The sequence below is a fragment of the Pogoniulus pusillus genome, chromosome 30, assembly GCF_015220805.1.
Source record: "Pogoniulus pusillus isolate bPogPus1 chromosome 30, bPogPus1.pri, whole genome shotgun sequence".
Lineage (NCBI taxonomy): Eukaryota > Metazoa > Chordata > Aves > Piciformes > Lybiidae > Pogoniulus > Pogoniulus pusillus.
Window position 1 is genome coordinate 13,652,626 of NC_087293.1, and position 26,808 is coordinate 13,679,433.

The 26,808-nt window shown below is 45.2% G+C and overlaps 1 protein-coding gene and 1 long non-coding RNA gene across 4 annotated transcripts in view; one reads left to right on the plus strand and one right to left on the minus strand.

Annotated features, from left to right (window-relative positions):
* GCN1 (GCN1 activator of EIF2AK4) overlaps positions 1-19,239 on the plus strand; it is a 44,786-nt gene extending 25,547 nt beyond the window's left edge. For 2 of the 3 annotated variants that reach the window (XM_064168956.1, XM_064168958.1), the window contains 26 exons: positions 679-873; positions 1,063-1,309; positions 1,941-2,062; positions 2,376-2,490; positions 2,943-3,122; positions 3,791-4,011; positions 4,707-4,775; positions 4,919-5,057; positions 5,175-5,371; positions 5,728-5,870; positions 6,622-6,739; positions 6,889-7,104; positions 7,894-8,058; positions 8,469-8,630; positions 9,062-9,154; positions 9,384-9,527; positions 10,458-10,727; positions 11,013-11,126; positions 11,695-11,925; positions 12,510-12,703; positions 13,269-13,383; positions 14,480-14,576; positions 15,482-15,630; positions 16,192-16,296; positions 17,733-17,951; positions 18,523-19,239. In XM_064168956.1, coding sequence (XP_064025026.1) covers positions 679-873; positions 1,063-1,309; positions 1,941-2,062; positions 2,376-2,490; positions 2,943-3,122; positions 3,791-4,011; positions 4,707-4,775; positions 4,919-5,057; positions 5,175-5,371; positions 5,728-5,870; positions 6,622-6,739; positions 6,889-7,104; positions 7,894-8,058; positions 8,469-8,630; positions 9,062-9,154; positions 9,384-9,527; positions 10,458-10,727; positions 11,013-11,126; positions 11,695-11,925; positions 12,510-12,703; positions 13,269-13,383; positions 14,480-14,576; positions 15,482-15,630; positions 16,192-16,296; positions 17,733-17,951; positions 18,523-18,648 — 4,146 coding nt within the window. In that variant the 3' untranslated portion in view covers positions 18,649-19,239. The remainder of the gene's footprint in view (positions 1-678; positions 874-1,062; positions 1,310-1,940; positions 2,063-2,375; positions 2,491-2,942; positions 3,123-3,790; positions 4,012-4,706; positions 4,776-4,918; positions 5,058-5,174; positions 5,372-5,727; positions 5,871-6,621; positions 6,740-6,888; positions 7,105-7,893; positions 8,059-8,468; positions 8,631-9,061; positions 9,155-9,383; positions 9,528-10,457; positions 10,728-11,012; positions 11,127-11,694; positions 11,926-12,509; positions 12,704-13,268; positions 13,384-14,479; positions 14,577-15,481; positions 15,631-16,191; positions 16,297-17,732; positions 17,952-18,522) is intronic. The other variant, XM_064168957.1, reaches the window with a different exon arrangement.
* LOC135189024 (uncharacterized) lies at positions 17,078-26,686 on the minus strand. Its single transcript, XR_010307908.1, has 3 exons — positions 26,330-26,686; positions 20,349-20,456; positions 17,078-17,852 (listed from the first exon to the last, which is right to left on the minus strand). It is a non-coding gene; the product is annotated as an uncharacterized LOC135189024 (long non-coding RNA).
* Between the last annotated feature and the right edge of the window lie 122 nt (positions 26,687-26,808).

The window sequence follows — 26,808 nt, forward strand, 5'->3', positions numbered from 1 at the left end:
CATCCTCACTGTTAGTCCTTCTCATGCAGGATTAGATGGGGGAGGTGTGCAGGGTGTAAATTACTCCAATTCTGATTTCCTTCCTGTGTCTGGACAGCCCTCTGCATTCCTCTTAAGCCCAAGACAGTCAGAGTATCTTAGAATCATAGAATCAAGCAGGTTGGTAGAGACCTCCAAGATCATCCAGTCCAACCTAGCACCCAGCCCTATGCAGTCAACTAGACCATGGCACCAAGTGCCTCATCCAGTCTTTTCTTGAACACCTCCAGGGATGGTGACTCCACCACCTCCCTGGGCAGCCCTGGTTCTCAGAAGAGCAGTGTGAAGTTTGTTTTATCTTTCTGTTTTCCCTTTGCATATGGAGCAAGCAGAAGAAGAGCAGGCACTGGCATTTAGGCCAGCAGTCTTGCCTAGTTGCTTAGATTGCTTCTGGCAGAACATGGTGCTGGCAAGTTTTGAAGGGCATAATTTTTAAGAGCTAACTTCTCTCTAGCAGGAAATATTTGTTGTCTGTCAGGATGGCACAAGGTTTTATGTGATGTGACACATTAAACGAACTGTAAATACAGCATGATTGTTCGGCTTGTTGGCTCAGGGAAGAACAAACAAGTCCACTGAGCATAGCAAATCCCATTCTGAGTGGACTCCAGTGGCAAGTTGTGTGGTTTTGTTTTTCAGGACAATGTTAACTCTCTCTTGCCAGTGTTTGAAGAATTCCTGAAAAATGCTCCTAACGATGCCAGTTACGATGCTGTCAGGCAAAGTGTGGTCATTCTGATGGGGTCACTGGCAAAACATCTGGACAAGAGTGACCCTAAAGTGAAACCAATTGTTGGCAAACTGATAGCAGCTTTGTCCACACCATCTCAGCAGGTGGGTGCCTTCTGGAGGAGTTTGCTGTTTCCATGAAGAGGCAGGTTAACACTGTGATGCTTTTAGGGATGTCAGAGAGATGAAAAATGGCTCCAGCAAGAGGAAGCTGCCATGGTGGGTGCAGTGTAGGTGGAAGTTATGCTGGTGATGAGCAGTTTGTCATCTGATAGCTGGTGGATTGTATTACAGGTTCAAGAGTCAGTGGCAAGCTGTCTACCACCTCTGGTGCCTGCAATTAAGGAGGATGCAGGAGGAATGATCCAGAAGCTAATGCAGCTGCTTTTAGAGTCTGATAAGTATGCTGAGCGCAAGGGTGCGGCTTATGGGCTGGCAGGCCTGGTGAAGGGCCTCGGCATCCTCTCCCTCAAGCAGCAGGAGATGATGACCACACTGACAGATGCTATCCAGGACAAGAAGAACTTCCGCCGGCGGGAGGGTAAGGGACAGAACTTTTCTTTCCCAATACTTAGTATTTCTCTCATGCCTACTGCCATTGTGGTCAGATGAAATGATACCTGAACCCCTGAGCTTGCTTTGGCCACATTCATTTCACTAGAGTTTGCAGAGAGAGAAATGGGAAGTGTCTGTCCTGAGGCCACTGATTGTGTAGAGTGTTCTAAAACTGATGTTTGTGTCCTGGTACAAGAAGGATTTCTGGTCCTAGGCAATACCTATGTGTCCCTCCTTCCTGTCTTCAGAGGCAGTGGTGCCAGAGGGGCTCCCATTCCCTGTGTGAACAGTACAAGCTCCAGCTGGCCTAGAGAGGCTCTCACAGCCTGCTTGTTCCTCTTGCTGCTGGAAATTTCCTGTCCTTATTTCTACTTGCCTAAGCTGGGACTCAGAGGGTTATTACATATCTTTAATGCCACTGGGCTTCTCATCCTTTCTGACATCAGAAATGCCCACCACAGCAGTAGCCACAAGTGCAGGAAGGCAAAAGACTTTTGGTTGTGAGAGCCAAGTGCTTTGTGAGGAGTTCTAGAGATATTTGGCAGATTTTATCTTTGCTTTCCATCCTCTTCAAAAGAAGTTGTATCTCCTTCAGACTCTCCTTTTTGTTTCTTTAGGGGCTCTGTTTGCCTTCGAGATGCTCTGCAGCATGCTTGGGAAGCTCTTTGAGCCGTATGTGGTTCATGTACTTCCTCACTTGCTGCTTTGTTTTGGAGATGGGAACCAGTACGTGCGAGAGGTAAGTGCCTGAAACTTCTGAGGACATAGAGTGTTAAGAGAAAACCAGAATGGAATGGATATGAGTGCTGTTTGTAACCAGGCAAATTGGGAAGGTGACGTGTCCCTTGAGATACCACCGATAGCAACTGGATCTTCTTAATAACTGGAAGCATCTTATTTCATTGGCTGTTAGTTAGGAGCTACTTGGCTGGCTGCATCATTGTACTTGGACACTCTTTTATGTGACGGCTTTGTTCTCATTGAGTCTCCGAGCAACAAAATGAATGTGTTGTGACACAGCTTGTTAAAGAAATGTTCTCTTCTCCTTGGAGGCTGCAGATGACTGTGCCAAAGCTGTGATGAGCAACTTGAGTACTCATGGAGTGAAGCTGGTTTTGCCGTCACTTCTTGCAGCACTAGAAGAGGAATCTTGGAGGACTAAAGCCGGTAGGGACCAATATCTGAGTGCCATGACTGAGAGTAACTCACAGTTCCCTTTGCTGTCATTCCCCTTGTTTGTTCCTTCATCCCTACAGATGGCCCTGATAGTTTATTGTCTCGTAAGGGACTGCATAACTTAGAGCTGTTGAGATACAAATAAGTTCCATGACACATCTGAGCAACTGTTTGCCCCCAGCAGATTCAAGGGACGCTTTTTCACTACCTCTTCTTTCCAGAAGAACTCCAGCAGCTGGAAGTTCATCCCTCACCACAAAAAAAAAAGTGTTTAGTGTCTCTGAAGGGGCTTAACACATTTCAGCCATTCTGAGCCATTCTGTGCCTTCTCTGACTGGTAGCTGTGAGTCTGAGATAAATCTGATCAGCTAGATTCTCATCTTAACGCTGTGTATTGTTTTCTCTTTTCCTTTTGTCTTTCTTTTTGTGTACATCATGCACAGGGTCGGTGGAGCTGCTGGGGGCTATGGCCTACTGTGCTCCCAAACAGCTCTCTTCCTGCTTACCCAATATTGTGCCAAAACTCACTGAAGTGCTCACAGACTCTCACGTGAAGGTGCAGAACGCGGGGCAGCAAGCTCTCAGGCAGATTGGCTCTGTCATCAGGAATCCAGAGATCCTGGGTGAGAACTGTCTCAGTCCCTTGATGTCCTGACATGCCCATGGTTTATAACGTTCACAGCATTTAGGATTAAATCCAAACTTCTACAGAAATGAAACTACTCCTGGAAAAGTGTAATGTGAAAGTTTCAAGGCTTTGTACTAAACTGCTCAAGGCAAACACTAAACTGTTTTGGCAATGACTGCTAAGTGTGGCAGTCCCACAGATCTCATTCCACTCCATTCCTTTTCGCCCGCCTGGAGCCAAAGTTGGCTGACTGTTCCTTCCCTGACTTCCTATGAGCTGTAGTGTGTGGAGCAGGAGACTGGGAGAAGCATAGGTGATCCTACAGGAAATACTGGTGCCATAAATGTTTTATGTTTGAAAATTCCCAGCCTTAACTTAGGGTTGTGGAGTCTCCCTCTCTGGAGGTGATCCTGCTCTGGCAGTGGGGTTGGACTGGATGAGCTTTGGAGGTCTCTTCCAGGCCCTGACATTCTGTGGTTCTGAGATTCTTTTGAAATGTTCCTAGGCATTTTGTCAGCTGATGTTAGTTGGGTTTCCTCTGTTCCTGTGCTGCTAGTTGCTGTAGAAGGATCTAAACCATCTCAGGAGCGGACACCAGCTCACCCTGATGTGCTTTGCTTTATCTACAAATATTTTTTCTTCTCTTGTTTAAAAAACACTCAGCAATTGCTCCAGTTCTGTTGGATGCTCTCACCGACCCCTCCAGAAAGACCCAGAAGTGTCTGCAGACTCTGCTGGATACCAAATTTGTCCATTTCATCGATGCTCCATCCTTAGCACTTATCATGCCAATTGTTCAGAGAGCTTTTCAGGATCGTTCCACAGACACCAGGAAAATGGCTGCCCAGATCATTGGGAACATGTACTCCCTGACTGATCAGAAGGTAGGCTGCTGACAACACTAACTGCACCCTGCATTTACTATGTGGGAGATAACAGAGGAACCACTAGACAGAATTGATTTGGGTCTGGGATTTTGCTGTTAGGCTACCTTGACAATATTAGAGTCCACACAGCTCCTTTAAATAAATACATGTCAGTGAACAGATGATGACTATAAAGACAGTGACAGTTTCCAGGTGCTTAAGACTGCCAGCTTTGTCTTGTGGTCATCTACTTGTTACTGGATTTATCCCTGAAAAAAGGTCTTGTCACTTTTACCATGCATTAAATGCCTTAACAAACAAACCAGCAAAACACAGACCAGCTGCTTGCAGAGGGATCCAGGGTTTGTTTGAAAAGTATTTGTAGTCCCTCACTGTAGGCAAAAGATCTGTGTTTAGTTTTTGTGCTGGTAATCTCTACCTTTAAACCTTGTGTAAATGTTAAGAGGGTTGGATTTTCTGTAGACACAAAGTTCTGGGCACGAGTGAGCACCCAAAAGGTTTGCAGTGATGTGCACAGCCCTGGTGTTGTTTCTTGGACTTGCAGAACAATTCAGTCTGCCTATGTGCAGGACTGTGAAAGCAACTGATGAAACTCAGGATGTTATGGATGACTGCTAATAATAAAGGGCTGAATGCCCTTCATGTGAAGGTTACCTCTTTCTCATTTTGAATCTCTGGCCTCTTTGTTTCAGGATCTGGCTCCTTACCTACCCAGCGTGACTCCTGGACTGAAGGCATCTCTGTTGGATCCAGTACCTGAAGTAAGTCTTCTGTACAAATAGTTTGTCTTTCGGTGCATTAGGTGAGACTTGGTTCTTATCTCTTCCATGGAGCTGTAATCAGCCTGGCACCTGTGTCTTGGTAAGGTGGAACGTTTTGCAGATCTGTTTCTCTTGCCTCTTAGGTGCGTACGGTGTCTGCAAAGGCGCTGGGAGCCATGGTGAAGGGGATGGGAGAGTCGTGCTTTGAGGATCTGTTGCCGTGGCTGATGGAGACACTGACGTACGAGCAGAGCTCAGTGGATCGGTCTGGTGCTGCTCAAGGTGGGGACAGCTGTGTCTGAATACTGAGCTCAGACTTTCTTCTGTTCACACAGATTAGCTGCCTGTTCCTTGTGTATATCAACTCCGTTCCTTGCTTGTTTGTTTGCCTTTCCCCAGGTCTGGCTGAAGTTATGGCTGGTTTAGGGGTAGAAAAGCTGGAGAAACTTATGCCAGAGATTGTAGCTACAGCCAGTAAAGTGGACATTGCTCCACATGTACGAGATGGTTATATCATGATGTTCAACTACCTGCCAATTACCTTTGGAGACAAGTTCACTCCCTATGTTGGTCCTATCATTCCTTGTATCCTTAAGGTATGTAGCAGAGGTCTGAAGAGATTTATTTATAAGAGGATAAAAAGAAACCTCCAGAGTACTGAAAGCATTATTTCCAGTGTTTGTGGGATGTGCAGAGATCTGTCCAGCACTGCTGGACTGTTGAAAAAGAAAGAAACAAATCATAAGTTATTTCTTCTTCCAAGTTATTTGCTTGCTGCCTTTTGTTTGTAGCCAGTAGTGATCTCTTGAAGTCACCTTTGTGCATTCACAACTCGAGAGTTCACACACTTTCCACAGCTGATACAGAGAATACTGTTTTGTTTTCCTCCTGTTGGTTTTGTGTAGTGCTGAAACCTCCCAGCCCTCACAGAGCCTCTTCTGTTTGTGTTCAGGCACTGGCAGACGAGAACGAGTTCGTGCGGGACACTGCCCTGCGTGCTGGCCAGAGAATCATCAGCATGTACGCTGAGACTGCCATTGCACTGCTGCTGCCACAGCTTGAGGATGGCCTGTTTGATGACTTGTGGAGGATAAGGTAAGGCATAACCACCTTGTCCACAGATGTTTCTCTTCCATGGTTGAAAAACTGATGCGATTTAGGCCCTTATGTTGCTCCTCAACCAAATGCAGAGACCTCCTGAGAAGCAAACCCAAGTGTCTGTCTGCCTGCTGATTCAAATATGATGCCTTATAGTACTGAGCCTGCAAAACCCTGCTAGCTCTAGCTTAGGTTTCCTGCTACCTGCAAAGCATTCCTACTAGATCATTAATTCTGGTAGTGGCTCTGAACTTCCAAGGCAGTTGATGTCTCAATATTTAGCTCTTAGATATTATGTTTCATTTTACAAGATGTAAATTATTGTTCTCCTCTGTATGGAAATGTGCAGTGGAGCACTTGCAGCTAACAGCAATTGCTCAAAAATTAGTGGTACCAAAGAGCCTGTGTCACTCGAGAGTTGATGAGCTCACTTAGCCCATTGAGTGTCTCTGGGGCTCAGTCAGACACTGGCAGTGTTTTGTTCCTGTTTAAAGTCCAGGCCATTACCTGGTTCTTTGCTTTCATGCTAGAATTCTCAGCCCTTTTCAGTTTATGATTCATTCCTTCCCTTTAGCATGCTTCTTCCCAGTCATGTAGGCAGACTGAGCTTGCACATCAGCCCAAGCAGCATTTCAATCCTGACCTAGCTCTTGGCCTTGCAGTTTGCTCATGTCTGTCTCTGATGTCCTGTCATACTGGACAGGTACTGCCTGAATACTCTGTAACACTTGACTTGTCCTGTTGCCAGATTTAGCTCAGTTCAGCTCCTTGGAGATCTTCTATTCCATATCTCAGGAGTCACTGGAAAAATGACCACAGAAACTGCCTCAGAGGACGACAACTTCGGAACAGCCCAGTCAAACAAGGTAGAGCTGTTCTTGTCTGCTGTGCCTTTAGGGCTTGTTTCTTATGTTTTGAATCACCATGGGAAGCTCGCTGGAAGGACAAATACTCCTTTGTTTTGTTCTTCTCAGACTTTTCAGGAGAGACTAATACAGCTGACATTTCTTTTCAGGCCATTATTAATGCTCTTGGTGTGGAGAGGAGGAACAGGGTGCTGGCAGGGCTGTACATGGGCCGCTCTGACACGCAGCTGGTGGTGCGCCAGGCCTCTCTGCACGTCTGGAAGATCGTCGTCTCCAACACCCCCCGCACGCTGCGTGAGATTCTGCCAACCCTCTTCGGGCTCCTGCTGAAGTTCTTGGCCAGTACTTGTGCAGATAAGCGAACGGTGAGCGACTGACTGGTGCCTTCCTCGTGCTGCAGGTGGCTGTGTAACTCCTGAGGAACGCAGGATAATTCCTTTCCAGAAATCATTCCAAAGCCGTCTTTAATTTAACTCTTCTAAGCGTGAGTGTGTCTGAGTTACAGGAAGGACATGGACCTGATGGAGCTGGTACAGAGGAGGGCCAGAAAAATGATCAGAGGGTTGGAGCACCACGGCTGTGAGGACAGGCTGAGGGAGCTGGGATTGTTCAGCCAGGAGAGGGGGAAGCTCTGGGGGGATCTAATAACAGCCTTGCAGTACCTGAAGGGGTCCTACAGGAAGGATGGAGAGAAGCTGTTTGCAAAGGCCTGCAGTGACAGGACGAGGGCCAATGGGTTCATGCTTGAGAAGAGCATATTTAGATAGGATGTTAGGAACAAGTTCTTTACTTATGAGGGGGGTGGAGCACTGGAACAGGTTGCCCAGGGACGTGGTTGAGGCCCCTTCCCTGGAGACATTCAAGGTGAGGCTTGATAGGGCCTTGGGTGAGCTGGTCTGGTGGGGATGTCCCTGCTGACTGCAGGGGGGCAGGACTGGATGACCTCTAGAGGTCTCTTCCAGCCCAGACCATTCATTCTATGGTTCTATGAGTTCTCCCTTTGCTGAAGGCCACAGTAATAGCATTACAGCTGTTTTCCTATGCTTATTTGCAGTAGTGCTGGTTCTGTTCCTACTACTCTGTCCATACTGTTTATATGCTGCTGAAGTTTTACAAACCAGGAGAATGGTTAATCAGTACCTTTTTGGGCACAGGTTGCAGCACGGACATTAGGAGACCTTGTCCGAAAGTTAGGAGAGAAGATCCTTCCTGAAATCATTCCCATTCTGGAGGATGGGCTGAGGTCAGACAAGAGTGATGAGAGGCAAGGAGTCTGCATTGGGTTGAGTGAGATAATGAAGTCTACCAGCCGGGATGCGGTGAGTTCCACGTGGGAAGTGAAATCTCCAGTTTTCTAGGTACCTGTGTTATGATGCAGGCATTGCAGCTGAGGCACAACAATACAGCTAGGGCTGGACCTGTTTCCTGGGCTGTATTCAGGGCTTACAACTAACCTGAGCTGCTGTTCAGGCAAATGTTTGCATTTGTATCTGACAGTAAATTGCAGTATTGCACAGTGATTTCTGTGAGCTCCACTAATAAAGACTGTGCACTATGTAGCCTTAGAGCACTTAATTTGCGTTAATTAAGCCTGGTTTTCTCCCAACACATTTCATGCCAACAGCAATTTAGTTTCACGTGTACAAATTCTGTGTCTTTAGCTGCTTCCCTGAGATGCATGAGTCTGTTGTGCTTTAGAGGTTCTGTAATGTCATCTCTGCACCTTTAGGTACTGCTTTTCTCGGAGTCCCTAGTTCCTACGGTGCGAAAAGCTCTCTGTGACCCGCTGGAAGAAGTCCGAGAGGCTGCAGCTAAAACTTTTGAGCAGTTGCACTCGACAATTGGACATCAAGCCCTTGAAGATATCCTGCCCTTTTTGCTGAAGCAGCTGGTAAACATTGCCTAACCTCAGTCAGTGGCTAGATTAATGATGTTGTGGGACAGGTTTTGAATAGTTAGCCTGAGGGAGACCTTCCAGGGGATGGCAGTTCTGTTATGACTCCGTGGAGTCATCCTGGCCATCTGCAGGGAAGATCTTACAGCTAAAGCCTAGATGTAAGAACTGCTACATCTGGCTGTGCTAGGGAATTGCCATTATCACCTGCTGAAGTTGTCTGTCCACTGTTCCTGATACAGAAATCTTTCAGATCTGACACAAGAGCTTGGTTTGGGTTTTGCTATGTAACAGAGAGTGGTTTTGGATAGAAGGGTCTGTGGGGTTGTTTCTGTGTTCATGTGGTGAATTGTTACTTGGAGTAGGGTTTAGCTTGGTGTGTCACAAACCATCTTTTTCGAGTTTGTTGTCTTTCTCTTTCCCTGTAGGATAATGAAGAGACATCTGACTTTGCTGTGGATGGTCTTAAACAAGTTATGGCTGTCAAGAGCCGTGTGGTGCTGCCTTATTTGGTGCCAAAGGTACAGTCAGAGACAAATTTTGAACTTAACTAAGCTTTTTCCTCTGCTCTCTGCCAATTTTCTTTGAAGGAATATGTCAAAAGGAAGAGCATCACTTCAGATTTTCTTCGGATTTTATGCTCAATACGTTCTTATTTGGGTCGTGATGCATTGATACTTTCATGTGTCATGTTGTAGATGAAGTCAAGATTCCTTCTGAACAAACTCTGGCTTGTTTTGGGTTTTTCAGCTGACTACCCCCCCAGTGAACACCCGTGTGCTTGCCTTCCTCTCGTCGGTGGCCGGGGACGCGCTGACACGCCACTTGAGTGTCATCCTGCCTGCTATGATGTCTGCCCTGAAAGAGAAGCTGGGGACCAATGAAGAGCAATTGGCAAGTAGCAGGGCTCAGCTCTGTGTTATGACAGGTTGCCTGAAGATAGAGCTTTGGGGTTTACTTCCTAGCACAGAGTCTGTGTTCTCTAGATGCACAGATTGCCTATTTTAATTCAGTCCATTAGCTCCTCCAGGATGAATCTTTTTGCCTGGTGGCATATTGTGAGTGGAAAAACTTATGCTTTCCAAATCTATTTGTATCCATATAAAAGTGTCTTTGGCCTGCAACAAGATACAATTCTCAGTTTACTTATTCTTGGAGAACTGCCAGAGCGTCTAGTTAACTTTGTATTTATTCTTGATGTGGAAGACTGAGAGATTAAAGGGCTGAAGGGAGGAAATCTCCTGCTTTGCATGCAGCACTCCTCCTGTACTGCCTTCTGAAACATCTGGTATTTGGACTCCAGAGAATGTCCTGGAGTTGTGATTGCAGAGTGAATCAGGAATGTTAGTGACAGTCCTGTGCTCTGTCTGCTGTGGATGCCCATTAGCTCAGCTTCTAGCCCCAAGTCTGTCTGGAGATCTCTGTGCTTGTAATTAGTATTATGATGCATGTATTAAATTACCTACATCAAAAAATGGCACCTGACAAGGCCCTCTTGGCAGGTGCCTGGGATGGGGAGACTGAGTGCTCTGAATTTTGTGAATTAGCCCTTGTGCAGCTGGAGAGTGACCTGTGCAGCAACCACTTCTGCAGAGTGTGGTCACTTGTTCAGTTCTGAGAGTTGGTTCTAGGCCTGTCTCTCCAGCACCGAATTGGGCCTTGAATTGTGATGTGACCAGCTACTAAACAAGCAATAATTAGCCAGTGAAGTATGCTGTAGTGTTCCTGTTAGGAGAGAAAGCTGTGGGTAACATGGGGAAACTTGGAGCTAAATCTGGCTTTGTTCTATTTGAGACTTAATGGACTCTTAACTGGGCTCTTCAGGAGATGGCAAACTGCCAGTCTGTAATCCTGTCGGTGGAAGATGATGCTGGACAAAGAATTATAATTGAAGATTTACTAGAAGCTACCCGCAGCCCTGAGCTGGGGATGAGACAGGCAGCAGCTGTCATTCTGAATATCTACTGCTCCAAGACAAAAGCAGACTACACTGGTCATCTCAAGAGCTTGGTTTCGGGCTTGATACGTCTGTTTAATGACACCAACCCTGTCGTTCTGAATGAAAGCTGGGATGCACTTAATTCCATCACCAAGGTGAGAAGCAGCTTAAAAAGGTTACAGTGGTAAAGGTTAAAGTGGCAAGGAGAAAACAGGGATAGCTGGTAACATAGTGCCTGAAGTGACCCTTCTCCTTTGACTCTAGACTACATTTATGAATGCTGCAGAGACTGGAGAAGGGTAAGGTGAGCTTGACTCTTAGGCTGTGACTTTGTAAGCAAGGGGGCAGGAAATGGGGAACTTGACACACCTGAGAAGTACTCACAAAGAATAAGCAACTGTTGTGGTGCCTTATTGTTGACTTGCACCTCTCTCTTGCAGAAATTAGATGCTGGGAACCAGCTTGCTCTCATTGAGGACCTGCACAAGGATATCCGGATTGTAGGGAATGAGGCCAAAGGCGAGCATGTGCCAGGATTCTGTATTCCTAAGAAGGTAAAGGATCAGAATGAGCCTGGTTTCCTCACAGCCACGTTACCTACCTTTTGGGGCAGCTGACTGATAAGACTACAGCTGGTAGAAGCACTGATTATTTGGGCAGTCCAAAGCTGTGCATTAGAGAGACCTTTTGTAGGTTAGTGCTGCTCTTGAGTTACCCCTGCAGAAGGCTCCTCTTGTAACAAGACCTTTGACAGAGTTACCCCTGCAGAAGGCTTCTCTTGTAACAAGACCTTTGACAGTTCTGTTCTGTGTGTTAGTTGTGGTTGCTGGCTGCTTTTTGTGGGGGAGTAAATCTGGACTCCTGTGCCAAATTTCTCTGGTTTAAAAATTCCCTCAGCCACCACCACTTTTCTCATAGCAAGTGGCTTAGGAAGGCGTAGATGCATGAAATCAAACCACATAAAAGTAGCTCCATGAATGTGGAAGCAGGCAGCTGAAGGTCAACAGGAAATTGGGAGAAACTCTCCAAGTTTGTGCATCTCACATGTAACAGGAGCAAAAATAAGGTACGTATTTTTTTGCAACTTGCCTTCTGAGCTTTCTTCTCTGGTTTTTGTGACAGGGAGTGACTTCCATCCTCCTGGTGCTGCGGGAAGGTGTTTTAACTGGTAATCCAGACCAGAAGGAGGAAGCAGCAAAGGCCTTAGGGCTGGTTATTAAGCTGACTTCTGCCGAAGCTCTTAAACCATCTGTGGTGAGCATTACTGGGCCACTTATTCGGATCTTGGGAGATCGGTTCAGCTGGAATGTCAAGGTGGCTCTGCTGGAAACATTAAGCCTTCTTCTTGCTAAGGTAAAGTTTGAAGTAATTGACTGTGGTTTGTGAATATTTTCCATAGTAACCTTCGGAGATACCTGTTGCTGTTTCTGTAAATGCAGCTTGGATGTCTGCTGGCGTGGATTGGATATTTAGGAATGGCACTGTGATTGGATTGTGTTTTTCCAGCAACTTCTGGCCAAAGCTTGAGCCACAGGGCTTCTTGGAAATAGTGCTGAATGCTGATCCCACTGTCAAGTGATTACAAACTACCATGTGATTAATCTCTCCTGTGTCCACCTTTTTTATGAACTGCCAAGTGCAGAGATCATCTTGTGTATCACTGAACTGGGATGAGCTTTTACTTTCGTGCTCTGTGTGCAAAAGGCTCTTCATGAGGGTAAAGTTTTTCAGCAGTGTTACCCTTGTATCTCAGCATGCAGCTTTGAAAAGGTTAGGAGTGTTGTGGTATTGTTTCATGTATTTCCTGTTTCAGTAGTGTTAGATGTGCAAAAGGACTATTTGTGATGACTGCTGTAGAAGAGGCCATGCTCCGGCTTTGATTTCCAGCCATTTTAGACTGGACTGTATCACCTTCCCTTCTTTAATCTCTGCTATAGGTTGAGATTGCTCTGAAGCCATTTTTGCCCCAGCTGCAAACAACCTTCACTAAAGCTCTACAAGACTCGAACCGTGCCGTTCGCCTCAAAGCCGCCGACGCTCTGGGCAAGCTCATCGTCATCCACGTCAAAGTGGATCCCCTCTTCACCGAGCTGCTCAACGGCATTCGCTCCAGCGATGACTCTGCCATCAGGTAAGCTGTAGGTGACTCCTCAGACAACCTTGCTTGGGAAAGATGAAAGAAAGGGCTGGGGTGGATGAACTGACCCCCAGTTCTGTGAGGAGAGTTTACTTCTGGGTGCAAGCAGTTGGCTGTTCACCAAGCATTGTGAAGCAAAGAACGTGCATGATAGGGACTTCGTGGGTCAGAAGCTGAGCTGTGACAGTGCACTGGGTGGAGCATTGCTGCCACCTGCCCAGTTCTCTCTCCTGCACACCCCCTGCAGCCCACTTTGAGGTACATTACTGGTAGCCAGTCTGACCTGAAGTAGTGCAGCTGTTCTTGTATCCGAAGTGCACAGATCCCTAAGAAATTAACTTCTTGAGAACTTTGTTAATGCTTGAATGGTCAGAAAATAGGTTGTGACTAACATGCACTAGTACAGAAAGGTGTTCTCAGCAGTGCAGTGTATCAGCCTCCTGAACTGAAGCTGTGTTGGTGTCTCTGCTGTGTAAGAAACTGTGACATGTCCAGAGCTCAGTCTCTTCCTTAGTGTGGGGGGAGGTGGTGTCTGACTGTACCTTGTGCTCACTTCTAGGGACACAATGCTGCAAGCTCTGCGGTTTGTGACACGAGGAGCTGGTGCAAAAGTAGATGCTGCAATTAGGAAGAACATCAGCATGGTGCTTCTGGGGATGCTGGGACATGATGAGGTACTGTGTCAGCCAGCTGCCAAGGAGCCCTGCACCAGACAGTCTTAAAATCTGAACTTACTGGAGGAATTGTTTTCCAAAAGAACTTCTGGGGTAAATTACATACGAGAGAGTGGAAAGAAACTCACATGAAGAGGGACGTGGTTGGGTATTGCTCACTAAACTGCACTTGGCCTGTAAAATCCATTTTGTTGGAGCCTTGCAGTGTGTTTAGCTGGGACTCAGGTGCAAGGACTGGGAGATCCTCAGCCAATCACTGGAAATTCTGAAGATCCCTGAGTTTAATGTCTCCTTAGCAACCATGTGCGTGGGTTTGACCTGCAGCTCCTCACCAAGGTGTTCAAGGCAGCTCTGAAATCAGGGTTTGCTTTTTCTCTTAGAGAATAACTGCAGTACCTTCACTGTGCACACAGGTGTGTTTGCAGGCTCTCAGGTGGGGTAGTGTGACAGTTTTTACAGATAATGGCAGATTTTTTTTCCCAATGAGCAAGAAACTCTCCAAGTTTAATATAGGGTCTGCTGGGTGTGGCAGATAGCAACAGTACCATCTGTGAGATTAAAACTAATCACCTAACAATTTCTCCCTTAACCGGTGCCATGTGGACATGCAACTTGTTGGCATGGGGCAACAGAACTGAATAATTCCCCCTGGATAGTTAAGTTTCAGGGTGGAGAGGAGCAGTGCTGGGATGGTCACACAGGCAAGGCAGAACAACAAAAGCCTGAAAGAAGTTTGGAAAGTAGCATGAGTCTATCAGAGGGAGAACCCATCCACTTTCTAGACTGTGAATCTAAACACATCTTTTAAAACATTCATTTTTCTCTTTACAACTTTCACATTTAATCAGAACTTACCTAAGGTCTGTAATTCTTCAGCCTCTGCTGGCATTCCGACTGGATCTGGCATTAAGTTCCATTATATATTTGTGAACTGGCAGAAATCCACAGGTAGTAGGAGTGAAATACTGCTACTGCTATTCATTTCCTCTTTTTTTATAGATCTCATATGATCTGCTGTCAGTTGCTCTTCCTGCTCCCTATCTCTGGTGTGCACTAAGCTTACCCAGTGTTACCCTTTCCTTCCTTACCTCTCTAGGATGCCACCCGCATGGCCTCGGCTGGCTGCCTAGGTGAGCTGTGTGCATTTCTGTCTGAAGAGGAGCTCAGTACTGTTCTCCACCAGCACTTGCTGGGTAAGTGAAGCTGCTCGTGGTGACTGGAAGCAGGGGAAGAAGCCTTAGCCACTGATTTGGCAAACCTGGTGACTACTTGTTTAGGTTATTCCACTTTCTCTGAGCCTGAATCTCTACTCTAGATTTTCTCATGCTTTTCTTTACTCGTGGCAGTTAATTTGTATCCCCTGGTGCCTAGGGGAGCACAGGGTGGTAGTTGTAATTTGGGGTTACCCATACTTTGTCTTGAATTTGTTTGCAGATGAGTTGATGGTAGTATCAATATGGCTAAGTGATTGTTAGTGCTGACACCGAGAGGACCTGAGGTGACAGGATGGTTGGGCAGGGCAGACAGGAGGGCCAGTCCACCTCTTTTGATGACACTCCTTGTCTTAGATTAGCTTTTGCTAATTGCAGACTGCATCTGGTGCCTTCAGATGCTTTTGGAGAATTAACTAATTTGCTTCCAATTCATGATAAATGCATGAATTTTGTAGGAGCTCATAGAGGTTGAGCGCCACAGGATTACTTTTCTCTTTGGCACTAGAAAGGGAATCTGTTAGCTGGTTTCAGAGTACAAATGACTTGTAGAGTTTTTCTAGTCAAAGCTTGTGTAATTCCCATGCTGAGCTCCTCCATGCACTCAGTGTTGTGGGGCTGATCTTGTGTCACCAAGACCAGCAGAAGTGACTAGGCTGAACAGCACAGAGCCGTTCGAGTCTGGCTTTGAGTTCCTGTCTAGTAAAGGTGTTGTTTTAGCACTGCTTGGATGGCTTTGTGGGAGGAGTGGAGGAGGCAAAGCATTGCTTTTAGATGCTGCTTATTATTCATTTGGTGGAAGCAAGTTAACAAACTGACAGAAGCTTTCTTAGATGAAGAAACTGGATAGCAGGAGCCATGCTATTGGTCTTTTCTATCACTTGCAGCAGATGTCTCAGGCATTGACTGGATGGTGAGACACGGGCGAAGCCTGGCTCTCTCTGTGGCTGTCAACGTTGCTCCTAGTAGGCTGTGTTCCCCCAAATACTACAACAGTGTCCAGGAGATGATCCTCAGCAATGCCACTGCTGACAGGGTGAGTGGGCGAGTTCTGTGGCAAACACCTGCTGAGTGTGGTTTTGAAAGGTATTGTGATAGGTTGTCTTACCAAACATAAAAACCCCAGTGCCATCTGAAGTCTCCTGCAGCTAGATGTGGTTTTTAAACTGAAATGACAAGACTGTTCTGAGAGCTCTGATCTCTGTGAAGATGAAGATTAAATAATAGCTTTCACTGGGAGTAAATTACACTTCTGTTTCCCTATTGAAGTTTCCTTCATAGGCCAGGTTTACAAGAAATGCAAATATTTCATTTTAAGAGGAAGATTTTAAATTGAGGGCTGAATAAGTGATTTGGTGTAGGCAGTGTGGAGGAGCTGTGAGTCCTGCCACTTTACTCTGTGTAGCTTATAGCTGCATTAGGATTTTTTTAATCATATTACCCAACTACATTAACCCAAGGTTTTTCTGCTTTGCTTGCTACAGTGGTTATGAAAGCTGGGTTTAGCCTTCCACAAAAGCTTACCAGACTATGAGCCTAGTTATAAAGGCTGTTGAACTCTGCTGTAGTAATACTCATTTTTGTCTTTATGCTGAAGATTCCCATTGCAGTGAGTGGCATCAGAGGAATGGGATTCCTTATGAAATACCACATGGAAGAAGGAGGGAATCTGCCTCCCAAACTTTCCAACCTCTTTATTAAGGTAAGACTTTTTATGGTATCTATCTGGTGGTGTTCTTGTGTGATCCAGTTATTTGAGCTAACTCGGGGGTGGTTTTCTCTCTCAAATGTCTGTATGGTAACCCTGCAAGCAAACTGACAGCTTGGCTGCCTTATCTTGGGAAGCTCTAAATCCCCTGATCCGTGAAAATCTAGCTATTTCTTTCTGGGGCAAAGTACAGACAGCATCACTTTATCAGCCTGCTTTGCAGTTGTTGGATACAATACCACTATCCCTGCTGTATTGTGGAAATTTGACTTTTGATCTTGCTGTGGTACACTTCAGGTACTTCACTTCTTCATTTGCAGTAACACACAGTTGGCAGAGAAGCAGGAAGTGTGGGGGGAATTGTCACTTCTCTATGGTTGCTGAAGGTCAAGGGATCTTTGTTAGCAATGCATGAAATGCCAATTCTCACCTTGCCTGGTTTTGCTGCTGTACTTGAATTGCACTATTGTGGAAGGGATTAGTCCTGAAAGACTCAGATAAAAGACAGCACTGAAGTTAATAATGCCTTTTTCAATTCATGTATGTTTGAATATTCTACCTCAGAATTCCTTTTTTTCTTGACCAGTCTTTTTTTTTAGTGTGGGATGGTTTTTTTGGTTTAACTGTTTTTCCCTCTCCCCCACTCCCCAGGAAAGCATCCTTCATAGGTAGCTAGGATCTGAATTTTGAACATCAGAACCTCAGACTGGTTTTAATATCTTAAAAAAGATAGATGAAGATAGAGTGAGGGGAAGTGCTGTAGGAGGAGAGCTGCTTTTGCTTTCGTCTGTCACCTTTATTTTAAGTACAAATGTGTTACATTTTTAGCTTTTACATTTCAATTTGAAAACAACTACAAAACGTGCAGGTTGGCATGACACAGGGCATCACTCCTCAAAGCACTGCTGGAAATCCCACATTTATGTATCAATTTGTAACATAATAGCGTATTAAAATGTCACAATACCTTTGTGACAGTACTTAGAATGCAGGTGACGTTCAGACATTAGCTTTCATGTTTTGAATGTGTTGAGATGAGATAAAAAATACAAAACTTGAGTTTAATTTTAAAAGGAAGCCCACTCTACCTGCAACCAGAGACTGACTTGGCTGCGGGGGTGTTTTGCAGAGGTGCTAGCACCATCAGCTTTGGCTGCCCTTCGTGGTCATTGTTGTTTCCTGAGGCAGTTAACAGAAACATGTGACCTTGGTGGCAACCACATTTGTAGAGCTTTTCCTTTGAAAATATGTCTTTATCTTCTCTTACTGTCACATAATTCAGTCAAACTTGCTCGTAGCAAGTTTATCTTTTGTGTCCCTGTGAGTTGAAAGCTTTGTTTTTCTTGTTATTAAAATACTTACATTAAACTACTGCTTTAAATAGCTGTCCTTGATGTATTTGAATTTAAGTCCATCTTTGTCTCCTTTAGTGTCTTCAGAACTCATCCAGCGACATAAAGTTAGTTGCAGAAAAGATGATCTGGTGGGCAAATAAAAACCACCTTCCCTCACTGGATCCTCAGACAATTAAACCCATTCTGAAGGCGCTCCTGGACAACACAAAGGACAAAAACACCAGTGTGAGAGCCTACAGCGACCAAGCTATCGTCAATCTTCTGAAGATGAGAACGGGTGAAGAAGTGCTTGAGGTATGAGACCACAGAAAATGTCATCATTGGTGAAAGGCTGTGTCACATTGGCATGGTTCAGTGTTGTGCCTCAGCCTCAGGAGGTGCTTGGTAGTCTCTTGTGAAACAGATGGAGTGGGATGTTCCTGTTTGCATTTAAGCCTTCATCAGTATTCTCATGCTAATCTCAAGGAAATGACCAATGCTGACATGGTGCAGTACTACTACATTAAGGTATCTCACATACCTCCCAGGTTTAATGTGGCAGCCTTGCTTTCAAAATGCTTACTCTGCTGCATGTATCTGAACTAGGACTAAGTTTAGTGCTTTTGTCACTTGTGTAGTCTTACTGCAACATTAGCAGCGCTAGAGAGAGTTGTTTGGGGTAGACTACTTCACCCATGCATTTCCAGAGCTCTTTTCTAGTCTTAGCTGGTTTGGATAGTTCCTATGTCTGGAATCACAAGACCAGATGAAGGATTTTGGTATATTTGAAAGACTTTCAGATAAACAAAGCCTGTAAGGCACTTTATTTTCAATTTGAATGGTGTGTCATAAGGATTTGGTAATTGGTGTTGTCTTCCTCCAACAGTCAGTGTCCAAGATTCTAGATGCTGCCAGCTTGGAGCTTCTCAACGAAAGCTGCAGGAGATCCCTGAAGAAGCTGGCTGGCCAGGCTGACTCTGATGAACAGATAGATGACACTATACTGACGTGATAATAGAGCTCCAGAAGACAAGGCAACACTGAACCAAGCGCTGCATCAGCATTTCAACTCCAACACTTACTTTAAATGTTTTCATTTTTGAAAATGTTAATTCTGATGGGATTTCATGAAAAGGACTCCCAGAGAGTATTTTAGTACCACATATGCCAGAATAGCCTTAATTAGACCCACGTTAGCTGAAAATTGAAAATTTGGTCCCCTTTTTGAAACAGATAATGTGCAAGAAACAGATAATACTAATCAATACTGGGAAACCCTGGCCAGGCGTCAGATGCGGCCAGCACACAGCAGGCTCAGACTCTGGTGACAGCTGTTTCCTTCCCAGGGCCTGTGCAGAAACTGCAGCGCTGGCAGCACTGTTGGTCTTTTCCACAGACCCTGTGAGGCAGGAGTAGAACTCAGTGGAAGTTACATTGTATTGTTTTTGTGTACTGCTAACTTGCTGCTTGTGACGGTTCTGAAGACTGAAAATCCCCTGTACAACAAAGTATTTAAAATAGCCTTAGAAATCACAGCTGAGAAAGGGGGGATTCAATCCAGACTGTTTAAAGAAGGAACATTTAATAAAGGCTCTGACTTTGATCCTTCTAGTGTAAACGGTTCTTTTTACAAATTCATTTGTCAACAAACTGACAGCATGACTTTCTGGCCCTGCCTTTTCTAGGGCACACAGTTTGCAGAGTGGGTAGTGCTGTAATCTAGAACACCTTTTGCAGAACTGAGGCAAGCAAGGGTTTAAAACCAACTCAGAACTGACATTTAATGAGATTTGTGAGTAATCACTCCTGTTAATTTCCAAAGTATTTTTAACTACAGAAAGCTTGTGACAGGTCCTCTATTTTCACATCTTCAAAAGCTTCACAAGATACTTGGCACTTAACCACATGCAGATTTTTTTGTCAATGAGTTGTACTGCTCCAAGAATGAAGTATTTTTGTTTTACCTGACCACACAGACCTGATTTAAAAAACCCCAAACTTTAAGTACTAATACCTTTTATGCCACTTCATAAAAACAGTGAAAATCTTGCTGGAGCACAGAGATTTTTAGAAGGAACTATTCCATGTACAGTTAATAGTTATGTAAGCCTTACTTATTCTGTGAAACTACACAGAATCTAGCTGTACCTGGGAAGTCACAGCATTAATAGTTGTTGTTTCCAACGGGTGGGTGGTGTGTGTGGGAAATTTTCCTTGCATGTAATTCTGGATGGCTCAGGCCATGACAAGGGAGGAAAACACCACCATGCACCATAAAATTTGAGAGCATGAAATGTAACCACGTGGGAGCACACATTCTGCTAGAACCATGTGTTGGTTGCTCTAGCAGTAGCAGCAAACAGAAAAACATTTTATTTTCACCATACTAATGCCTCAACACAGCGAGATACAATCTGGAGAAGATACTCAGCAGTGCTGTGCTTTGTTCTGGTCAGATCTACAAGAGCCTGTCAAAATGTCCTTGATGCTGTGTCAGGTCCTAAGCCTGTGGTGTAGGCCCAGTGGAATGCTGTTGGAAGTACTGGGAAAATCAGCTAGTTTACTCCTTACCAAAGGGAAGCTTAGCTCCAGCACAACCTTTCCTAACTGACTTCCATGCAGCTATTTTTTAATAGCATTGTATGATGGAGATTCCATAACATCTCTATGCCCTATTTAATGATATGAACTTTTCACACTATCAGAACGTACCTCATGTGTAAAGAAAAATAATCTTCCTTGTTGCTTGTCCTCTTCCCAGAGACCCTGAAACCAGCTCATCTTTGCAGCAAGTCTGCCATCATTTCAGTGTTTTCATCCCTGGAGGAAACAGGTTTAAATTTTCTAAGTGTTTTCTAAACCCATGCTGCTGCTCTCCGTATTTCACAGAGTCCCAGCATGGTGGGAGACCTCTGGGGATCATCTCACCAACCCCCCTGCTAAGCAGGGTCTCCCACAGCAGACTGCTCAGGATCACAATATACAGGTGAGTCTGGAATGTCTCCAGAGAAGGAGACTTCACAGCCTCTCTGGACAGCCTGCCCCAATGTTCCAGCCCCCTCATAGGAAAGAAGTTTTTCCTTATGTTTAGGTGGAAATGGCTGTCTTCCAGTTTGCACTCATTGCCTCTTGTCCTGTCACTGGGCACCAGTCTCTTGGCTCCCACCCCCAACCATTGATCAGCATTGAGAAGATCCCCTCTCAGTCTTTTATTCTGAAGGTTGAACAAGCTCAGGTCTCTCAACCTTTCCTCCTTGTTCCATTTTATTTACCTCATGGTATCCACTGCTGGACAAGGTCTCCTTTGCAAGCCCTACATAATACACTGCTCTTGATCCTAGCACAAGTTCAGGTTGGTTGCTCTCTTCTGCAACAGCACAGTGCTGTTGATGTGTTCAGTTTGTGATTAGCTATGAAGCCAAGCTACAAAATTGCTCTTTGGATCTTTAATTCCAATCTTGGATTTATGCAGTTGGCTGTTTCTACAGAACTGCAGTACCTTCCAGTTGGCCTACCTGAAATTGTATTCTACTTATTTTTTAACATTTATCTGCATCCTGGAGGTGGTTTTAATTCTGATTGTGCCTTCCAAAATACTTGCAAATCTTAAAACTGTATTTTGTGCTGAATTGGTAATAGTCAAAGAGTGAAAGCTCAGCTAAATGCTCTTAAGGATTTGGCAGTCTCAAGGTACTGGAATTAGTTCAATCTATAATGAATTAGCTGTCTCTGAGGATAAGGGAAGAACAGCAGTTAAACCATGCAATGCAGACACTTGTGTGCACTGAGACAGGTACAGAATCGTATGCCGTTCAAAAACTACTAAATAGGTGTCCAAGAGCTCAGTGGTTGTATTGCAATTGCTCACTACATCACTGTGGACATGAAGGAAGAAAAAAACTCCAGCTTTCTGGCTGTTTGAGCTCTTCACCACAGGCACCTTGGCTTACCTGTTCTCTCTTGGGTTGTAATTGATGCTCCACATAAACGTGTGAAAGAAAATTGTCAGTTAAAGCAATGCCTTCTGTATTAACTTGTTCATTTTAACCAGTAAGATCTTTTGTTATTAAGAGTATTTGGAGGATTTGTACTTCCACCTTCTGTAGCAGCAAGTGGGAAAAGCTCATTCACCTTTCCAAACAGTTGCTGAATGTCTGCACTCAGTAGTTTTTGAGAAGGAGGAGTAAAAGGCAGGAGCTCACTTGCCCTTGCTGAGAACATGCTGATTCAATTACAGCGAAACACTGGATTTGGGGTTTGATAGCTCCTTTCCACTGAACTATTTATACACTGCAATATAATACATCAGAGATAAAATACCCCTAATTTTTTGCCACAACATAAGATCTGATAAATTGATTGTGCCAACTTGGAGACGAAAGAATTAATTTTTTAACTCGTCTCCCATGTCAGAAAAATACCAGTTGTCAGTAAAAGATAATTTTTCCCCACAACTGACTGTAATAACATCTTTGAACTGTCAAGCAAGTGTCTCTGAGTGACAGCTGAAGTGTATTTCAAGATCAAAAAATAATTTATGGGAGACTTTTAAATTTACAAGGTGCTAAAAATGCCAACAGAACAGAGATAAATGGGAAAGCATAAAACATTCAAATATTTTGATGTTTTTCTTTTAGGTAAGTCACAGCTTGCACTGTCCATGTTATCAGGTTGCATGATGCCATCTCATGCTTCTCACTTGATGGGGATTCATGAACTTGATAATAAGGTAACAGGAGTTACTGTCATTTTAGGGTTGAGCTGATGGTTTGTACGCTGGATTCAAGAGCTTTCTTTGCAGCCACACAGCATCCTCAGTTACTCTGATGCTCAGGGCATGTGCTGGGCTATTTGATGGGCTGCCCAAATGCTTTACTGGGGTGAGTGATACATGGTGAGTGTTGCTTTAGGACAGGGCTAGGTTTGGGCTAGCAGCAAACCCTTTTTCTGGCAGGGTGTCTATTAAATGATACTCATGTCTGGTAACACCCTAGCCTTCCTCCTACTTCTCAGCTACATCACAGAGTTGAGGATAACACAGAATGAGCTATGGGGTGTGGTGTTTTAAATGCTTGAGCTGCAGAGTGAATATGAGATGGAGATGATCTAAGTGGAGTTCAGCATCTGTGTGACTTGACGGGTGAGCACTGGAGGCTAGAATACTTTTTGAAGGCTGAGTTTGAAGAAGGTTTAATTAAACCCACAGACATTAACCATATTGTTGATGAGATGTATTTAGAAGATATAATTTTATGTGCTTAAAAAAAACCCTCTTCAACACAGACATGCTATTTTAGCCATATTGGGTTGGTTTGTTTGCAGATGAACTGCATATAAATTGGATGAGTATTACTGTAGCATTGTACCACATATGCTATACAGAAGAAGCAGTTAGAGAGACAATTGCCTGAAAGACATAGTCCTCTTCATCAAATCCTATTGTATAAATCCAGAGAAAAGAGCCTATAACTTCCAAGTCAATGTTATGAGAAAAAGCAACCTTGCTATAAACTGTCTGCCCTTCTCTAAGGAACATTCACAGATGACAGCACAGCTGTGGCTGGAAAGCACCTCTGGATTTCAGTTAGTCCAGTCCCAGTGTGCAAAGCACAGCTGTGAAGAACAGGTTGCTGTGGGCACTGTCGAGGTGAGTCACACTCCACAACCTCCCCAGACAACCTCTTCTGATGCACAGACTGTCCCAGTGTTACCCAATGCGGTTTGCAGTGGTGATGATCCACTCATTTCAAGCTTGTGTTTGGTCCTACAAAAAGACCCTCAGAGTAGGTGCACCCTACTCTTTAAGCATCCTTAGAATTCTTGTTACAATACACTGGCAAAGTTAATATGGCAAAGATTATGGGATTCAGTTTTCACTTACACACTGAGATTTCACTTGCAGCATGCTAGATTAGGTACTAGCTTTCTACAGCAGATACATGAGACGAGGTTCACACTTCAAAAAGATGGCTTGCTACAGGCCACTGCAGCTATTAAAAGCTACCATCACACCAATGCAGTTGTATGCTTAGACATTAAAGCAGGTAATAGACCTGCCTACACAGCACACAATATACAATCACTTTACAAGAGGAGTAATAACACCTGCTTATGCTAATTTAACAACCTTGACTTAAAAAAAAAAAAAGGGGGGGGAATTATCCAGATAAATCATGCAGAGAGATTCATCCTAGAAAAGGCCAATAGATCTATTTGTGTAGGGAAGGAATCTGTTTGTATATGCTTGTGTTGCCCACAGGTCTTCAACGGATGCCAGTCTGTAACATCCGGCCTGCTTTTGGCAGTGAGCAGAAGTCTTGCTCAGATGGCTATGCAGACACTGTGGCAAGGAACTCAAATGTATACTGGGATATGGCTGTTGTTAACCTTACTGACATCAAGCACGTTTATGATTGCAACCCATAAGCACAAATGAACAATGGGAAGTGTGCATGCATGGGATGATAGCTGCATTATCCTGATACTATGCTAGGAGTTATCCTGCTTTAACCACACTTAATGGCTAGCTTTAATCACACTTAATGAATTAGGAGGTTAGTGTACAAGCAAATACTATTCCACAAGCTTTCAGCAAACCTTTTTTGGCAAGACAGACAACTCTGCAAAACAGAGCTACCGCTGACCTTTGTTATTAGTTCAAGGGCTAGACACACTCACTAGTAAAGATGGAAAGAGCTGTTTTGTTGGTCCTCTGTATAGTAATGTTAAAGGTGCTATGTTTGTTATCTTTTTGCAAGGGCCCTGCAATAGATGAGAAATGCTGCCTTTGTTGTAAAATGAAAAGGGGGAGAGGCTGCCAGAGAGAGGCAGGGGGAGGTGGCAAGGTGCCCTGTCTGTTCCAGAGGAAGCCAGCCAGTCACGACACGGGCTGGGGGGGGGGAAGACCACACTCGATATTCACAACCAGAAGGAAAAGGAAGAATCTCCTGACTCTTTGGACTTCAGGGATCTCATTATGTTGTGCTGGATGTTCAAAGTAGACAAGATCTTTCTGAAACTCCTTTGCTGTATACAGCACCCGACTGGACTGCTCCAGCCTGTAAGCCTGGATGCTGCTTTACCCAGGTGGCTGACTACTCCAATGACCATGGCAGATTTGCTTTGCATCCATGAACCTTCTCAGACAACATGCTTTATCTGAGCTACACAAGCAGCAAAGCCTCGCTGCATCATCACCACATGGAAGGCCACCACGTGGCTGGGACTATATTTTTCCTCATTTATACTTCTACATATACCTCCGGATTACAAATATTGAGACTCTGACCAATGAGTAAACAAACTCTCTTCTCTGAAGTTTATGAGAGTTTGTTTAACATTTAAGCAGCAGTTTTTGTTGCCAGACTTTCCAGTTGTTTAAATTTTCTAAACCCCTTTCCTCAATCATTTAATCTGACTGTAAATACACATTCTGCAAAAACGGTTTTTCCAACCCCATAACAGAATCTCTGTGTGTTAACTGTAACTAAGTTTGGGGAAATGTTCTTTATATATATTTAATAAAATATGTAATAATTTATCACAATTCACTTCTAACCCATATTCAAACCCCTCCTTTACACTGGCTAAGGAGAAAAACAAGGTGTGATGTATGTGAAAGACTGAGGTGTACTCACCTAGATTATGCTAATGTACAGGTGTGTGCTCTATGCTCCAGACTATGTAAATGGGGTCAGAACAAACCTCCAAGATCATCCAGTCCAACCTATCACCCAGTCCTATACAGTCAAGCAGACCATGGTACCAAGTGCCTCATCCAGGTCTCTTTTTGAAGACCTCCAGGGATGGTGCCTCCATCACCTCCCTGGGCAGCTCATTCCAATGCCAATCACTGTCTCTGTGAAGAACTTCCTCCTAACATCCAGCCTATATTTTCCTCGGCAGAACTTGAGACTGTGTCCCCTTTTCTATTGCTGGTTGCCTGGGAGAAGAGGCCACCCCCCACCTGGCTACAATGTCCCTTCAGGTAGTTGTAGACAGCAATGATGTCACCCCTGAACCTCCTCTTCTCTAGGCTAAACACCCCCAGCTTCCTCAGCCTCTCCTCATAGGCTTTGTCATAGGCTTTGTGTTCCAGGCCCTTCGCCAGCTTTGTCGCCCTTCTCTGGACACATTCCAGCACCTCAACATCTCTCTTGAATTGAGGGGCCCAGAACTGGACACAGCACTCAAGGTGTGGCCTGACCAGTGCTGAGTACAGAGGAAGAATAACCTCCCTTGTCCTGCTGGCCACACTGCTCCTGGCCTACTATCTATCAGTACCCCCAGGTCCCTTTCTTCCTGGCTGCTTTCCTTAATAGCTGGGGAAAGAAGTCCTAAGTATTATCAGTTCTGTACCAAAACACTGCACTGTTTGTTATCAGGAGTTTAAGTACCACTAAGAACAAATACTGTTGTAGAAAAACAATGGAAAATTAGCATTCTTGTGCCTTTGTAGCCATTTAACGGTGGAGATCACCTGTCTGTGATCACAGACCACCAGAGCACTGTGTGAAGTCTGGATGGCGCAGGCACAGCTGCATTTGTGTGTGAGGGGAAGGCCCCTCCTGAGCCACGCATAGGCACACCTTCAGATCAACCCCCCAGGGAATCTACATCCAGACGGGCCTGAACTGCCAGGCCTGCATGACACACCTGGGCCTTTCATAGCACTCTGCCGTCTGCCTCCTCACCTGCACGCCGGGCTCTGATGGGAACTGTTCCTGTAGCCGTGCAACCTGCTTCTCTGGTGCACGGGCGTCTTCCTAAAGAATCAAACCTCGTTCCTAGCCACCGAGGGCTGCTCCTGGGCCGTCCCCGGAGCGGAGCCAACCATGGCTGATACCGCTGCGCCCCTCCACCCCTCTGGTGCTTTCCTGGGGACAACCTCCCTTCCTGCCATGTCTGCCGGCCTCCAGTGAGCGCCAGCGGGGGCGGAGGCGGCCGCGGAGGGGAAGGCAGAGCAAGGAGCAGCAGCCGCGCCGCAGCCCGCCCCTCACCGCCGCGACATGGCGGCTCGGCCCCGCGCCGCTCGCCCCGCGCCGCTCCTCCGCGCCCCTCCTCCTGCGCAGGCGCGGCCCGCGGGCGCCGCGCGGCGGCGGCAGGGGGTGCCGCAGCTCGGGGCAGCGCGGGGCGGGCGGGGCGCGGGCGCGGCGCAGGCGCGGTGGGGCGC